The sequence below is a fragment of the Pezoporus occidentalis genome, unplaced genomic scaffold (assembly GCF_034315485.1).
Source record: "Pezoporus occidentalis ecotype Australia unplaced genomic scaffold, CSIRO_AGI_Poc_V1 ctg155, whole genome shotgun sequence".
In the NCBI taxonomy this organism is placed as follows: domain Eukaryota; kingdom Metazoa; phylum Chordata; class Aves; order Psittaciformes; family Psittacidae; genus Pezoporus; species Pezoporus occidentalis.
This window is the reverse complement of record NW_026913372.1, coordinates 93,519-110,680: the sequence shown is the minus strand read 5'-3', so window position 1 is coordinate 110,680 and position 17,162 is coordinate 93,519. Positions and strand designations below refer to the sequence as shown.

The 17,162-nt window shown below is 40.5% G+C and overlaps 1 protein-coding gene and 1 long non-coding RNA gene across 5 annotated transcripts in view; both read right to left on the bottom strand.

Annotated features, from left to right (window-relative positions):
- Nucleotides 1–17,162, bottom strand: part of P4HA1 (prolyl 4-hydroxylase subunit alpha 1) — a 35,522-nt gene that overhangs the window by 4,622 nt on the left and 13,738 nt on the right. Inside the window, exons 5-11 of one of the 4 annotated variants that reach the window (XM_062611565.1) lie at nucleotides 17,015–17,152; nucleotides 14,309–14,548; nucleotides 13,116–13,306; nucleotides 12,459–12,635; nucleotides 9,724–9,794; nucleotides 3,111–3,210; nucleotides 1,480–1,537 (exon numbers count right to left, since the gene is read on the bottom strand). In XM_062611565.1, coding sequence (XP_062467549.1) covers nucleotides 1,480–1,537; nucleotides 3,111–3,210; nucleotides 9,724–9,794; nucleotides 12,459–12,635; nucleotides 13,116–13,306; nucleotides 14,309–14,548; nucleotides 17,015–17,152 — 975 coding nt within the window. Of the gene's footprint in view, nucleotides 1–1,479; nucleotides 1,538–1,600; nucleotides 1,655–3,110; nucleotides 3,211–8,493; nucleotides 8,565–9,723; nucleotides 9,795–12,458; nucleotides 12,636–13,115; nucleotides 13,307–14,308; nucleotides 14,549–17,014; nucleotides 17,153–17,162 lie in introns of all 4 variants that reach the window. The other 3 variants (XM_062611563.1, XM_062611564.1, XM_062611562.1) reach the window with 3 other exon arrangements.
- On the bottom strand, nucleotides 2,399–3,104 carry LOC134160005 (uncharacterized). Its single transcript, XR_009963400.1, has 2 exons — nucleotides 2,623–3,104; nucleotides 2,399–2,586 (listed from the first exon to the last, which is right to left on the bottom strand). It is a non-coding gene; the product is annotated as an uncharacterized LOC134160005 (long non-coding RNA).

Below are 17,162 nucleotides of genomic sequence, written 5' to 3'. Positions count from 1 at the left end.
CTCCTTTAGAGGTAGCTCTGCCTTTGTGGCACTCACAGCCTTTCCTGCTCCTGCCTTTCTGATCTGTGCCAGGCAGGCTGCTGCTCGCCTAGGTGGCCTTTTGCATTCTGCACTCCTCCCTGGCACACAGAGGCATTTTAGAATGCTGTTAAAAAAATCCACTGAGTGATGCATTAAGCACTGTGCTACCCCAGCCGCAGGGTGTCCGTGGCAGCTGTTCCTGAAGCTTGCAACAGGAGTAAAGTACGTCCCTACCTAAACGCAGGAGAACACGTGTGGTGTGGCTGCAACATCACCAACCCCCTGCTGTGCTCAAAGGGAAGTCTCTTCCTCACCCCACTCCAGCATGTGCAGGTTACTGTTGCTCTTTCATTATAGGTGGGATGGAGGGAGGAAGCTGAGTGTGCCTCAGCAGAGCTTGTAACTAGCCAAGTTACAAGGTTTTTGGTAATTAAGAGGGTTTTTCACTTAACTTGTAAGAACCCAATTTTGATGGGTTGTGAAACCAACTTTTGTCACACCTCTATTTTTACTTCTAGAACCCACCTTCTGTGACCACTGTTTGAATGTGCTAAAATTCCAGGAATCATTACTCCAGAAATTAACCCATGCATTTCCAAACAAAAAATGTTAATCATTTGCAATGCTTTTGAGCATGTGCTTATAGAGCAGAGATTCCGATTAATAGTTGGTGGCTTGGAATCACAGTGTAAGGTTAATCTGAAGGTGTTAAATCACACGCAAGTATGCCCAATAAATAACCAACTGAATTCAGTGGCATTGTTTCCAGCAGTCTGTGTTTTAAGCTGGAATAATTTGGGAATTTAAGTAAAATAAATTAAAAAAAAAAAATCAGGATGGTGAGATGAGAAGACCTCAGTAGGCTTCTTCCAGTTTCAGGACTCTGCTAGCAATCAACACGTGAACTACAATAACAGAGCACTTGTATTTTCAAAATCTCTTCAAGAGTAGCTGTGTATCAGCTCTGGGGAAAGAAGTTCTCTCTCAACATTGCAGGCCTATACAGTAAGCAGCAATGAAAGTTTTCCTGTACTGCCAACAAAGCCTTTCTCATAGAGGAGGGCATTATAAGCTCTCACCCAGTTTAGGTGTATATCCTTCAGTGATTTTTAAACAACATGCTTTTACATGGCCAGTGCCTTGGTCAGCCAGAATACTTCACACATTTCCTCAGATTTAGAATAAAGCTAATGCCCCTTCCTCTCTTAAGAGCTATCAGTCATCTCCTTACAGTATTTTTTTTAATTATAGTTTTGAAGAAAAACCTTGCTGCTTTGTGATATTTGCATGATGTCAAAATGTTTATGGATTCAGCTGGTGGTTTAGAGGGCTTTCTCTGCTACCAGAGATCAGAAAAGTTGAAGAGCTACAAAATTTAATACACATTAAAGAATAAAAATTGTGCCACAGCCGAGAGGCCGGCTTCACCAGGTGACTATCTCTCCTCCATCTCTTTACTTGCCCGTGCAAAGTCAAAGTGGGGTTCATACTGTCCTCCCACTCCATAATTTGCCACCTGAAAAAGAGAAACACAGTGCTTGTGAAGAAGAAAGAGATGGAAACAGAAAACAGGACTTACCCTTCCAAAATCAAAATGAGGCTCATACTGGCCTCCTACTCCGTAGTTGGCTACCTACAGTGAAAGGAGAAGCACAAAATCTAGTAAAGCTCTGTTTTATCCAGACAAGAATTTGACCATCATTTACAACCTTCTGACAGATGAAGTTTAAAAAAAAAATCAAGCCACAGGAAATTGCCAACTGCTGTCAGCTAAACTGTCCCATGTGTAGCAAAACCCTACTGGGTTTATTCACAAATAGCTCTGACTTCACACAGCCAGAACCTGGCTCTGAGGTTTACTGTCTCAGCCCTTCAGTCCACCTTTGCAGTTCTCAGCTGGACACCAGCTCCCAGCAAAGCCACAGCTCAACCTTCCCTTCCCCTCCCCAGGAGTCACCTCTCCTTGAAAGCTCTTCTGTTCACCCCCAGCTGAACAGGTAAAGACATTCCCCCATTACTGAGTGCCTGCTGCTCTCTGATCTAATGACTTCCAGGGCATAGAACCTGACCATGAAACTCCTGAAGACCTGGACAGCTACAGACTCCGAGGAGCCCCAGGATGTTTGGCTACAAAAGCAGCAGCACATCCAAGACTGGCATCACAAGATGAAGTATAGTCCAGGTAAGCAATCTGAGGTACTTCCCAAAGGTACAAAAATGCTTTTCTTCTATAGAAACTTCACAGGCTCTATTCTCTTCAAAACAGGTCATGATACTGTATAAAGTTTAAATCACTTTTTGATGTCTTTCAATAAAGAGGATCCATTGCCCCTTTTGCTGATCGATTTTTATTTTTAAATCTCTTCTGTGTATATATAACCTCAATTTTCAACCAGATGCTTGGGCATTTTATCAGCAGGAGTCTTGACGGAATAACACAGTAGCACAACAGCTTTCAGGAATCACTTTCTAGGTATTTGTGCTTCCTCAGAATGAGTGAAGCAGCTATTCATTTAAAAGGCTCAAGCAAATGAATAAATGTAAATACTTCTAAAATAAAATTTACTCAAGTTACAGTGCAGTCAGTCTTTCCCACATTACAGAGACACCAGACAATGTTGGCCTTCTAGGACCAAGGATGGGATGGCAAATCTAAACACCCATTCCTTCCTCCTTTCTGTAAGTATCAGAACAAGCTAAGCTTTTATTATCACCACAGTAGTAGTAGCAGCAGCAGCAATAAAATTCACTTTTACTAGCATAAATAAAAAAGATTTACACATCCACTTCAACAAACATCAGGAGTTTCAGTTATTACTGTTTCCCTCCAGTAATAGAAAGCCATTCACACCAAAGTAAGCACTGCTCTGCAAAGACAACTTTGTTTCTTCCTCCCTGTAAAAAAAAAGAAACAAAACCACACACATTCCTCCCATGGCCTCAATTCAAACCAGCCATGACATTAGCTGCCTCTGGCCTGAATGAGCTTTTGTGGCCACCTCACCTGAGTGAGCATGGAACTGCACACAAAGCCAACCAAAATGAAATGCCAACTGGCATTTGTCACCATGCTTGTCCTAACAGTTTACCTGTAGTTCCTCTGCTGTGGAGACATCAAGTCCTGTTAGGTCCTGTATCCTTGTGTTAATGCGAGATACCACAGGGCTTTCATATCCAGACAACCAAGCACTAAGTAGGAGGGAAGAAACCAATTAATAAAGTATGGTAGTAATTGGCAGTAAACTGGCAGCACAAAAGCAACATTTGGAAGTACCTGGAATTCGAGATTATTTTTTCATAGTTTTCAAGAATTTGGTATGATGATCAGAAATATTTCCAGGGCATTATGAAGGCTTGCATTTAATAAACGTGTTTTCTAGAAAGAAACATTTACAACACTTGTTTAATGAAGCTCTAAATCCAAGTGCCTTAATTTCCATACTGGACTATCAAATGGCTGACAAGAATATTCCAACCAATGAAATCTGCTTGAAGCTGTTTTAGAAAAAAAGTATCAGTTTGCTCTTACCCATTCCAAACAGCTAATTTAGACTGCACACTGGATGCATTCTGAAGCAACACCTGAGAGAGGACTAGGTGAGAGGACTTTATTTACAGGCAAGCACCTCATTTCAAATTTGGTATTTAACCCCAATTTTTATTAATATAAATGTGAAAGGTCAGCTCACAGTGCCAAAGACATCTTCAAAACGTCTGCCTCCTACCATATATTGGAACTTTTCAGCTAGAAATACCACATTTAAAATAACTGGCAAACTACTTAGCGGAGAACAGTACGCATACCTAGAGTGGCAGTTCTACACAAAAATCACTGCCATCACCCAGACCCAGTGTGGCATTTTCTATTTTATGTGGTTGCTCATTCTTGAAAGCTGGGACTGGGAAGCAGCTGTGCCAGCCAGAAGCAGCCACATACCCAGAAGAGTGGCGTTGTTTGGCAGAAAAAGGCACAAGCTTAGTATAACCGCAGCTCTGTGCATACCCGCTGGACCCTTACCAGCCACGAACGCATCCAGTTGCTTACATGTAAACAAACACACAGGCATTTTTCATCTCTTTACAAGTTATTTTATTCTCTTTGAAAATATAACTATTTCACCTACCCACTCATCTGCTCACCTGTTGCTTGGTTTTCCTGCTGCTTTATTCATCCTACTCTAGCCAACACACCTTCATTTTCAACCAGGCCTCTTTTCCTTCTCTTGGCATGCTCACTACCTTTGCGGTCCTCCTCTTTATTCACTTTGGCAGTCTCCTATGAGCCACTAATATGGATAATAATACTGATGATTTGGCCCCATTTTTGCCCTTCTTGCGGGTCAATGGAAACAGCTAATTCTACCTTTTTTCTAGCATCTGACTCGGCTTAGAGGTTCCTGCTACTTTTACAAGACTGTTTGTTAGAAATACCTGCTGGCAAGTACATCATAGTATTTCTACTCAACTTTTACATCTACACTAAAATTAAGGTTGTATTCTTTAATGTAAAATTTGTATTAAAAAAAAACCCAAACAAACAAAATACTGTGCATGGGAGGAACAGTAGCATGACACGTGACACAAGGCACTGACACAGGTTACAGAATCTCTACAAGCTTTTTTTTTTCTAATGACAGATGAACTACAGATAAAATGAAATAAGATTTCTCAAGACAGACTTGCACAAACACATATCCATTTCCAAACACTGTTAGTATAAAGGAAGTGTTACAATGCAATCTTACTTAAGTGGGTAGGAGAAAGACTATATGAAGCACACACACACAAACAGCTATGCAGCCGCATGCTATGCAGCCATGTTGAACACTTAAAACTCACAAGCAATCCTAACATCACTTGATACACAAGAAAAGCCCCACAGCCACCAGCTTCAACGGGTAGGCTCTTGCTGCTTCTATCCAGTCTACACATAAGGGATTGAAATTAAAAAAAAAAAAACAAACCCCAAAACAAACCAACAACCTGAAACAAAAAACCCCCACCAAAGTAATACAAAAGCAAGCATTCTTGCCATGCTGGCTATTCAGAGTTGCAATTAAAGCTTTCAACAGGGAGAATACTACACCCTTTCATGAAGGGGAAGTACTATATGTATTTTAGAAATAGAAGTAATTGGGCTAGGACACAAAGAAAGTCTATGAAAGGTTAAGGAAATGGGGAACTAATACCATCTTCCAAGTGCCAGTCTGTCTGCTGAGCTAAACTTAGGGGGAGACCTGTAGTTCTGAAGTTTCCTATGAAGAGTTACAGTGTGATTTAACCCTGAAAGTATCATGAAAGCTGCTTTCCACAAGGGCAGAGAACTCAGGAGAGCTTGCAGAACCTTGCACTGATTGTCCAGTATCAGGAGGTTTCTGTGCCTGTGGCATTTAGGATGTACAACAGGGGGCTTCTCTTACTTGCAGGTTTTGCCTAGTGGCCTTCACAGATTATAACAATCTGTCTGACATTGTCCTTCTTTGTTGCTAGTCTCAGCCATGTCCTCTGCTGACATCAAAGTAGAATGTGCACCTAGTTGAAGACCATTTAGAGCCATTTAGATATTCCTTCATACAAAGGAGTTTTTCTCCTGCTCTTGTCTATAAAAAGAGACTCCCCCACCGGGCAGAATAAGCAGCCTCCTTGAGCTGTGCTCAGCAAACTTTTTTCTAATATATGCATAGTTCAAGGTTCAGCATCACGCAGTAAATGCACAGAGCTCTATTCTTCAATATACATTTGTTAAGTTAAGTTGCTCATCTGAAAGAATAATTTGTATGAGCACCATTTTGTCAGTATTTTTGACCAGCTGACACCTTTGACTCCACTAAGGGCAGAAAACATCACACGGAGAAGGGACAAGCTTACTTTTGGGAAGTCATAAGCATGGCAGTTTAAGATGTGAGTGACTTGACTTCCAGGAAGATTTGGTATTTCCTTAATAACTACACCACACCAAACCCCAAAATTCCCTGACTACAAAGGCATATTATTTTGGTGTCCCACCTGGCTTTGTAAAAACACACCCATGAACTATGCTAAAGTTACAGAAATTGGAAGAGTATCATTCAAATGCTGAATTCACATTGGGGGATTGGCTTTTCTTCTTTCTCACACAGATCTGGTTTTTAACAACTTTTATATTCATTACACAGCTAGCAGTAATTGCATTTACTCCTCCCTCTCACACTCCTGTATCACGTATCTTATTAGAGATTTTTATAGCACAATACTTACATGCAGAAGCAATTTTAGACTAATCAGTATATTAGGAAAAAAAACTAAGTAACTTTCCAGAGCTAAATCACATACAAGGGCTTATACACCCAAAAGCTCACGTTCTCCAACTGTACTAGTCAGACTAGTACCAGATATTATAAAGGCTATGCTCTTACTTTTGCTATACCAGCACGGCAACAGAGTATTTCAATGCAGCTTTTGTACAGTCACTGGTCACACAAAATACTGGCATTTATGTAAAAAACTTTCTGAAAAGTATGTAAAAAGTACTAGTAAGAGATGCAACAGGGACTGATATTTCTGAAGTGGAAACTAACATGTGCTGCAAGCTCTAACTGGCTGCTGGGAGGAGAGAGAAAAAAATGCCAGCAGCTTCTTTAAAAGCAGTGTCAGAGTGGCAGAGTTTATTCTGGTACCGTACACAGCACAGCTTGATGGTGCTCCTAGTACTGCTGGCAAGGTGCCCCCTTTTATACAGACTGCCACGTACTGCACAGTGAACAGTAGTCTTCTCAAAGAGAGGAATGCTGTAATTTAGAAGTGCATTTACTAGGAAAGAATGTTTGAGGGGGGAAGGCAGTCCTCTATTAAAAAAAATAAAGCAAGCATTTTTTGGTTTTCAGGAGCAATGATTCATTTGAAATCCAAACCAGCTCAAACAGCTCTAACAGAAAGATATTTCTACCAGTGGTTCTGCAGGGGAAGTTTAATGATCCAGCATTAATAACGTGACCCTTCTAAAGCAGCCTGGCTTGGGGATTTTGAGGGTGGCTTTTACCTGCTACTATAGATTTAGGTGTCAATTTCTCTTGAAAAGTATATATACCTTGAACAATCTGCACAGGGAGGAATGTGACAAGGGGAACCATGAGAAGGGGAAGTCTCCCTCCACTCCCAAAGCTGTTCCTACCCTCAAAAAATTGTCTCCACTAACTTTACAATGTGCTGTGCCCCGTTTACTTTTATGTTTCTTTACATTTGTAAGTCCATATCCAACTGCAGCATCAGCAGTACTCTCAAGGCGTAACAATTCCCACTAATGAAAAAATAAAACTATAAAGGCTTTTTGGTTATTTTTTTACAAGGATCATCTAAGGGGACAATTACGCATCTCAATTTCAACTAGTGACCTGGTCACCTTTTCTAATTCCTATTACTAGCACAGCAAGTTTGACAGAAATCCATGAGGATTAACAAGTGTCTTCGGTAAATGCCCCACCCACAGCATCTGTGTGTCACAGCGTACAAATGTACAAAAGACTGAATCAATGCTTTCAAAATACGCAGTCACAAATAACCAAGACAGATAAGACATGGACAGACTTTAAAAACAAACCCTAAAAATTAAATGCAACACATGTCAAACAGGAAGATGTAAGTTTCTGAAGCCATCCTGGAGGGGGCCTTTGGAGGTAGTTTCAAAGAGCAAACGTTTAAGTGCTCACCAGACAATTTCCAAAGAACTGCCACTACCTTGCACACACTGATGAGTAAAGTGACCTGCAGGCTGCTGAAGGTGCAAGGCTATGTTCAGCATATGAAAATTAGCATTTTCAACTTGCCACTACTTCTAACAAAAGTGGCTTTAAGGATCAGACTTCAGCTACTATTAGTTTTCTATCCCTGAGTTACAGTCATTCCTAAATTGATCCATTTTTGTGACCCAGTGTTTTGCAGCACTTTTATTTAGCAATGAGTTTCTTTAAAAAGATAAACCCCTTAAGCTACTAGCCAATCAAATTTCAGGGGTTTGGTTCAAAGAAGCTGAAAGAATACTAGCTTTCTTTTTCAAAGATTTAAACAAGGAAATTCTCTAAAGTTATCAACTGGCTTTATTTTGCACTATTCCCACAAATCACAGCAGCTCATCAGCGCCTAGTTTTAAGCCAGTGCCAAAGTCTAGAGGTAGGGGTGAGCTACCCAGGCAGCCTTTTCCACCGTTTGTTAGTGTAAGCAGAACCTCATGCTGCACTAACATTTTAGTGTATTAGTTACACTAGACAAGCCATGCTAAGCAGAAAAGGGCACTCCATCTTCACTATCACTGAGATTTAGAGCTACTTTCTATTTCAGCAGTCCAGTTGCTTTAGGCTATTCTCTTTCTTCTAGAGAGACTAAGAATAGAAAAGTTATGCAAAAACCCCTATTTGCCCCACATTTAGAGATGAAGCAGGACAGTCCCAGAACAGACTTCCTTGGAGTGAGTATACCTTTGGAAGACGTTCCCCTTACCTCTTAGAGACTCTGTAATGGGCTGTGGTCAGTTTCCCAGTCTCAGGGTCATGAACAGTAGCACGGCTCAGCTACAAAAAGAGAAAGGACAAGGGCTTACCCACCTATTAGGCTGCTTTCTTTGCCAAGCCACAGGTGTTTGAAAGGGTTCCGATTGGTCTGGATGGTATGCAATGCTCTTAAATTAGCAATATTAGAAGGGCAACAGAAGCTGTAGCTGCCATGTCCAAATCAAAACAAATTGGTTGGAAAAATTTGGTGAGATTGTCCTTTCACTTTTTTCCTCCCTTTGTATTTTTTTCCTTTTTTTTTGTTTGTTTTCAACTAGAGACTTTCTGCAAGTAATTTATGGTGCTGAGTTTCACAGACAATTCCTCTTCACCAGAAGTTTAACTCCTTCCAGAATGTTGGTTTAACACTGATGGAATATGTAGCTAATCTTTAATCACCGCTATTGAAAACTGGGGGAGGGGAGGGGTGGTGTGTGCCAGAAGGGAGATAGGACACGTGGGGGGCAGATGGTTTCTTTTAAAGCAATCCAATTTTGGAAAACGTTGGCTAAAACCAAGACTCGTAATACTTAACAGCCAAGCTGGAAAGAACCAGGAGCTGAGTGAAAACAAGCTTGTGTTCTGCCAGACTGGTGTCAGGCAGGAAATAAAAGAGCCCAGGCAGGAGCATGGGATTATCTCTGACAATGAAATGCTGCTGTGTGACTAATGAACCACTGTTTTGATTGCCACTCCAGCTGTCATGCACAGTAAGGCCTTGAAGCACCTCTTACATACAGGCACTTTAAGTGATCTGCTAGTTTTTACAAGGAAAGGGAGAAAAATTTTTGGTTGGCGAGAAAAGCAAGGGGAAGGGAATAGTAAAAAAAATAAAATCAAAACAAAAGCCCAAACAAACTGCATTCTGTTGAAGGCTTTGTAGCATCATGTACTTTTTAATACTGATTGTAGAGACCTGCTGCTTGTACACATCACCACTGGAGAACACACACTGAGAAGGTGACCAAGAAGAAGAAGAAATCAAAATATGCTCCCAGAACTTCTAGCTGAAGGAAAAGACTGAGAAACTCAGCAGTAACAGCCTGTTACAAATCTGCACGTAATAAAGTGGTGGACCTGAAAGCCAAAATTGTCTTTTTAGACCACCTCTTTTTTCCCCATAATGAGCAGAATCTACTCACTCATTACAGGCCCAAAACATCTGGCAGAGCTCTCTTACCTTTTGCTAATTCTGTAATGTGCCGTCTCCAAGGCTCCTGTTATGGGGTTTGAAATGGTGGCTCGCCTCAGCTGTGAAGCGAACCATCAGAATAGTTGCATTACAAAGCACATATTGCATCACAGCAATCCGACCATTCAGAAGCCTAAGGGGAAATGTCACACAAGCTGCCACACAAGCCACTCAGTCACATTTTGCAGCGGGTTTTCTTTTATAAAAGAGGTGGAAATTCATCCCCCAGTGATGGGGAAGGAGGGAAGGTCTCCAGTTTTACTAGAAGAGAGGTGTGTTTTGTTGGTTTATTTTCATTTTTTAAACAGAGCAGTAGAGAAGATCAAATTTTCTGGAAGTAATGTTTCCATTTCTGTAGCAAGAAGAACGGTCACCTGAATAAAGTAAACTAGAAGCTTTCGTTTCCTTCATATTGCTGGAAGCAGTACAGTATTACGGCATGTGTACAATTGGGCCTTTGTTAGCACTCTGTCTTGCACGTGTAAGACGAGTTCCACAGTTAAACTGAATCCAGGCAACACTCTGATCTTGTATAAGCGAAAGATGAATAAAACCCTACCTTTTTTATTCTTTTCACACCACAAGCAGCACTGAACAACTTTAAAACTAACTGCTAACACAAACTAATTGCTTAGTCCATAGACGCATTTACACTGTATTCCGAAGCTACACAGTGCCGGAACTCTTGATTCAAGACCTTTCTTACCAAGTGCTGCATTCACTTGACACCATCCCACCTATATCAACACTCTGATTCGGAACCTTATGCGTGCCTTTTAACTTGGTTCACGTACTATCAGACACTCTCTATCATTCAAAAAAAGATTCAGCCACAGAGCCCAAATTTTGGGAGAGAGACAAAATGGCATACTAAATCCCAAACAATTCAAAGTATGTTTCTATTGTTAAAATAAATGAACTAAATCAAGGCCTCTCCATGCCAACTAACAAGAAAAGGTACTAGGAACTTTTAATATAGAATCACAGACTGGTTTGGGTTGGAAAGGACCTTTAAAGACCATCTATTTCCAACCCCCTGCCATGGGCAGGGACACCTCCCACTAGACCAGGTTGCTCAATCTGCTGCCTTTCCTCTCATCCCATGCAGACGTATATAAGAATCAAGTCTCCAGCGAGACTCCCAAAGAACAATAAGGCTTCATCCTGCCAGTTTATGCTGCCGGCATAGCAGAAGGCTGGGCACAGATCAGACAGCACTGTCTTCTGAGAGGCAGCAATGGTAACATCCTTAGCATGGCAAAGGAGATGACCTCTTGGTGTCAAAAAACACAATGCTCTTGCTACACTTTTTACGGAGCTCGGCAAGGCCTTGGCCATAGGAAATAAGTGGAACACTGACTGCATACAGATGCTTCTACATTAATGAACTCCATGTCTTTACTATGAACCAAGTATTTTTCAGGAAAATAATTATCTCAGCAAGTTCAGAAGTTAAACCCACCAAATTCACAGGTTTTCAGTTTCAGTGCTAAGACTTACTTCTACTCCACAAAGAAGCAGTTCGGTCATATTCCACAGAATATGCCAGTAATGCCAGGGCTTTAGCAGCTCTGACAAGAGAGCAAGAAGAGATGTTTCACAGGTAACTGGAGAGAATTGCTTGTACTTCTTGCTTATAGTTCAGAATGTTACCTCAGAATTACAATGCAGTCTTTAGGAAGCTTTAGAATCACCTTCAGGCTACTGAGTACTCAGTGAAGTGACCAAGGACAGCCTCATCTTTGATGCACTGGTGTATAACCAACAGCTGCTTTACTGCAGACCAAGCCAACAGTTTCTCCTGTACTTAATGCACTTATTCCCCTAATCTCCATTTGCTCATCTCTCTCTAGCCAAAAGCCATTTAGGCTAAAAACAAATAAAAAAGCAGGAAAAATGTATTTCTACAAGTTTAACCTTATTTTAAAAGTCACTGGTAACGGATAGAAAAAATAAATCAACTAACTACATTTTTAACACACATCTTTGAGACACATAGTCACACCAACTGGATACAAAATGCAGCTCCCTCAGTTTGCTGTTTGTCTTGGGTGCTCCTGTTTACTCTTGACAGTTGAGCTGCCCTGGTTTATTCTGCATTCAGAAACAGGAACCTCGGGATCCAGTTTCTGAATTAGGATTTGATGGGCTGGCACTGCAACAACGCAGCTGAGTACGACTAAGTACTGCCCTCTGGAAGCTCTTTCATCTGCAAGCAACTTCAAAGCCTGGGAGACAGAAGTCAGTTTTATACCAAACAGCAGATACAACCCTTCTTCTCTACACAATAGCGTGGCATTCCAGGACCAGAGGAATGGCTGCCCTTCCCCTGACAGCACTCTTCTCCACACCACAACTTCGGCAAATACAGATTTAACAAAAACCAGATGACAGGTATACTTCAAGGCAACCTAGCTGCAGTGTTTTCTGTTGTAGAACATTCTCCTCCTTATCTGAAAGGGCACACGCTGAAATCGTGCCTGCTGGAAGAGTCTAACGGTCCTGCATTGCTGTTACCTGGCTGTCTTAATTACTCAATTTCCAACTTCCCCACTGTCTCCTTCAAAAAGTGTGTCACCACAAGCTGCAAGGTAAGAAAAGCAATGTGTGAGCACACTGCACACACATCTGCATTCAAGAGGAGACAGAATCACATACACTCGCATAGAAAATTACATAGGATATTTGAGACTCCAAAAGACAAAGACATGTAAGGCATTTACCCTTGGCTTTGCTAGTTCCTTCACAGTTTCGATCTCTTCATCAGAGATGATATCAAGGAAGCGAACAATTCGAGGTTTGTCCCACTCATCTTCCTGTTTGACAGGGCCCAAAATGTACCTAGGATTCCTGTTTCCATCATAGTAGCGGCAGAAGAGTCTTTTTTGTCTCCGGGGAGTCTAAAAGCAAGGTGAAACAAGACAATCAGAGAATTTCCACATAACATTAATACCTCTAAGATAAAAAGAGACAGGAACAACTCACTTTTCCTACCTTAATGTTACGTTAAAGAGATGCTTTGAGAAATTGGTACTTTCAACACATTAATGTTACTCTGTAATACTGCAATGAGCAGTACTTTATACAGTCCTATTAAAGATATTTCTTTTTGCTAGAACACCACCCTCATTCAGTTCTGTGTGCAGACTTCCAGCATCCTTATTTAATTAATTACAATTATGTAGTGCATCCAAGTTAGTTAGCAGTGCCTGTGGCACAATTTATTTTTGTCTACCAAACAGAATGAAACAGGGAAGAAATCCAACACACACTAATCCTCAGTTACACACACTCAGCCAACTGCTGTAGCAACTTCCATTCTTGACATTGTTTGGTTACAGCTGGTTTCATACATTTGGAAACAGTCTACTCCACTTTACCATTTTGAGACCCTCCCCACGGCACAGCATTTCGTACTTCCTTCTTTCAGGCAGGTAATCCTTTTTCTTAACCTCAGTTTCCTTCTCCATTTGGTCTTCTGAATCTGTACTGGACTTATTTGCCTCCTTTTCTTTTGCCATTATATATTCAAAGTATTTCATGTTCCCATTTGCTCTTTGATGTTCGGGATCTATTGACAAAGAAACACAAATATCACTGGCAAGTTTCCAATTTTAAGAAGGATCCAGAAGAGGCTTTTTACAAAAAGAAAAAGAAAGCAGATGCACACTACTGCTTCTCAAACAGAAATCAGGAACATCTACTTTGGTTTGAAAGCTTTCACAGGATAGCTAAAAGACTGAGCTAAGCTGGAAGCAATGCTAGCCTGCAGCATGTACACATCCTTACTTACCTGCAGGAAAACACAAAATGAGCTTTCTGAGCTGATCTCAACTAGTCCAGTTCAGAGACTGCTTACTGTGAGACCTGGATCCTCAGTACACATAGAGGTCCAAGAACTAAGAAAAAGGGTTTGGCCGCTCCAGCCAATCTCACCAGCAAGGGACAGACAAGAGACAGCATGACTGGCTTTAAACCTAAAAGCTTCCCTGATGAGAATTAAGATTTCTGGTGATAAAGCTTATAGGAATAACTAAACTTACAGGATTAGCTTAATTTTATTAATAAATTGTTCTCAGTAGCCTCTGCTGTATTAGGTTTTGTTCTGAACTTCCCACAGCATCCCTTACACAGTCAATTGGAGTACTTGGAGAAACAAATGCTTTTCATAATTCAAAAACCAGAATCTAAACTCGCTGTACTGCATTCTGTATTTCTTATTTTTCCAAGCTGTTCATCCTCATGTATGCTTAATTTGCATTTAAATAACCTGCAAAGATTTTGGTATCACCAGTTTAGTTTCAAGTTCATTCATTCTGTTCTTACCTGTACCTAAGGGGAAATAAACTCAACATCAGCAAGTAAGATATAGTAAGAGAACCAAATTTCAGGCTCTTATTTTACTGAAAACTACACATCAAGATGTTAATGGTAATGTCAGTAATAATCCATTAAAAAAAACCCACATACAACTCAGAATACAGGCAAGACCACGTTCTTCAGTACAAAACCGTAACTAGCACCTGCTCAAACACAGAGCTGTATTTTGGTGAGCTGCAGACCTTTCACATACCCAGTTCCAGAAGGCGTTTGGTGAGCATCATGGCTTTGCCCAGATCCCCCTGCTGATACACAGCATAACTCAAGTAGTCCAGAATATAGGCTTTATCTGCAGAAGATACTTCTCCTTCATCCAACTGTTTCAAAGCTTGTTCCATCCAGAGCTCAGTGTGGTAGTAATCAGCTTCAGTGTAGGCAATCTTTCCCAGCTCAAAGCAATCTTCAGCTGTTAAAAAGGATTTGTGCTTCACACCTGTATTCAAAACAGAACACACAGAATTTACACATAATTCCAAACCAGTCTTCAGTCACATTCAGTTATTTCTTATTCTTTACAGCACAGTTTATTTCTGTTCTTCAACATCTCTCTTCTGTGGTGGCTATTTACTAAAGACTCAGAAGTATCTAAAGCCTGTAAATATTTGGCAGAACACAAAAGCGGTTAGATGCAGTTTTGCATTGCCAGAATACCAGCAACTGGCTAAATGTCTTTACTATTAGTGAAAAATTACATAAGGTAAACCTTCCTTCTTCAGAACACCAAACACTTTGAGCAACAGCAGTAGTAAGTCAAATATGAAGCTTCAGAAATCTGTTTTCAAAGACTTTGCATTATCCCTTTCAAAATGTTACTGAAGCACATCTTGTTAGCAACAACTTAGTGGGAAAGGAAAAAGAAAACAGTAAATTCCCAGCTGCTTAAGATTTTTGAAGTCAAGTCATTTTTAGAAACATTTGGAGAGACCTCTGAAAGATTAAAGCACCAGCAAGCAAATTACAGATTCCTATTTTTGCCACTGTAAATTAAGGTCCAATGAAAAACCAAATTTAATCTTGTAATAAGGACATAGGCTCTGCTGGTTTTACAGCTAAAATTACATTCATGATTACATCTTAATACATCCTGAGTTTCTAATAGCAGCTCCCACAGCTGCATTCAAACAAGAGCATTCTGCTGAAGACGTGCCTTAAGAGATTAAATAGCTGAAGAGACAGCCCATGAAATGCAGTATCCCACAGAGCAATTTTGGGTTTGCTAACTAATTAAACACTTTGTGGTCCATCCTGTGGTGGCCAGTGATTTCAGTTTCTTAAGCCCGAATCTGCAAACTCTAAAATAACAGACATTGGGGAACAAGGTGTGGTGGTGGTGGAGTGCTCTTAAAGAGATCCTCTTGAATGAGTAACAGGTTGCAGGGCCATAGGTGGTACATGTAGAAGCAATGCAACATCCACACATAAAAAGAAAACTCTTACAAGGGTGCTTAACACACCATCAAATATGGCTGATAGCCAATATAAAGAAACAGCACACCCCATAATGCAGGAAAGAAGATTAATAAGCCATATTGATAGCAGTTAAGATTCTGATCAAAACTTGTCAAGGTGGCAAAAATTCCCTGGGAAGAAAAACAAATGGAGCACAAATGACTTTATGGGATGTTCCTCTCTGGAGCTCTGAAGAGACTAACCTATTCCGTTTTACACTCCAGAACTTTTAGGTTCTGCAATTACACTTTATTTCATACAGTCTGGACAGTTTATTGCCTCAAAAGAAGCGATAAGCTACAGTCCACCCAAAGCACTTCATCTTGTATTTTTGTGCCCTTTCAAGAAACCAATAAAAAACTGCTTGAATCTGTAGGTCTTTGAGACTGTCATGAACTAAACCCAAAAGCAAAGTTATAAGTCATAACACATAAAGCAAATTCCCCTTAATTTTATAATGCATCTGACCACAATGAGCAGTTGCAAAAACACAGATGGATTATACAGACTTGACTGTTTGCCAGTTGGCACAGTACTATTTTTAAACATAGGGAACAACGAAAACACAGCATAGAGTTTTCTAACAAGAAAGAAGTGTGTCTTCTCTTGCATATAAACCCAATAAAGATTTACTCATGTAACACCACATAAGCTCATCTGTGTGTGCTCTCTTTTGTTTTTCAGTTTATACACTTCATGCAGTTTAAGCTCAAAGAAACTTCTTTCACTCTGACAGGTCCGTCTTACCAATCAGAGGGAAAGGGATAGTAAGTGATAGAACCGTCTTGTTAGAATGCATTACACTGTGCGGAAAAACTACCTATCTGACAGTGCACAACCACTTAACTTAAGGAAAATCCTCACCCAGACCAAAATTTTACTGCTGTCCATTTTTTCATAAAAACTATTAACAGTGCATTATGTTACAGTAAATAGAAGATGCAGACTTCAACTAAACAAAAAGAATCAATTTCTAGCACAAGCAAAAAATGAGTATGTGAGTAGACTGAGGAGAATAACAGGACAAAAGAGTCTCAATTCAGAAAGAAGCTTTCATTCTGTGCAGCTTGTTTTATCCATGTGTACTGGCATAAGGAAGCCCACCAGGCAGGGAAGCCAAGTGGATAAAGTTTCCAACAGAACCACCACAGCAACAGCCCCAACACTATGTCAGAGTGAGTCAGGTCTTCCTGGTTTCTCTTTACCAGCACAGCCTGAAGCAACAAGTTCCTCTCTCGATGTGTGGCAGAATTAAAACTGACACCTACACCAACCTATGTTCAATGACCCACATGATGCCGCTTTTCATAAAGTATTAGCTAGCTCAAGCATTTTCCTATTGCTACATTCACACCACACAGATGGAAAATGGAACAGAATCAAATGATTTATAATCAGGACATTTAATAGAGATTCAGTGCCTTCTGAAAATAACATCCATGAGTCTTACCTGGAAGATTCCCTCTTGAAAGGGTATCTGTATCCAAATTATACGTATCTTGAAGCCGCAAGAGGGCTTTTGCTGCACCAGTCTGATCTTCATCATTTGGGAAAAACTGCCGCTGGATAGTCATGTTGGAGATAAAGCCTGGAAAAGA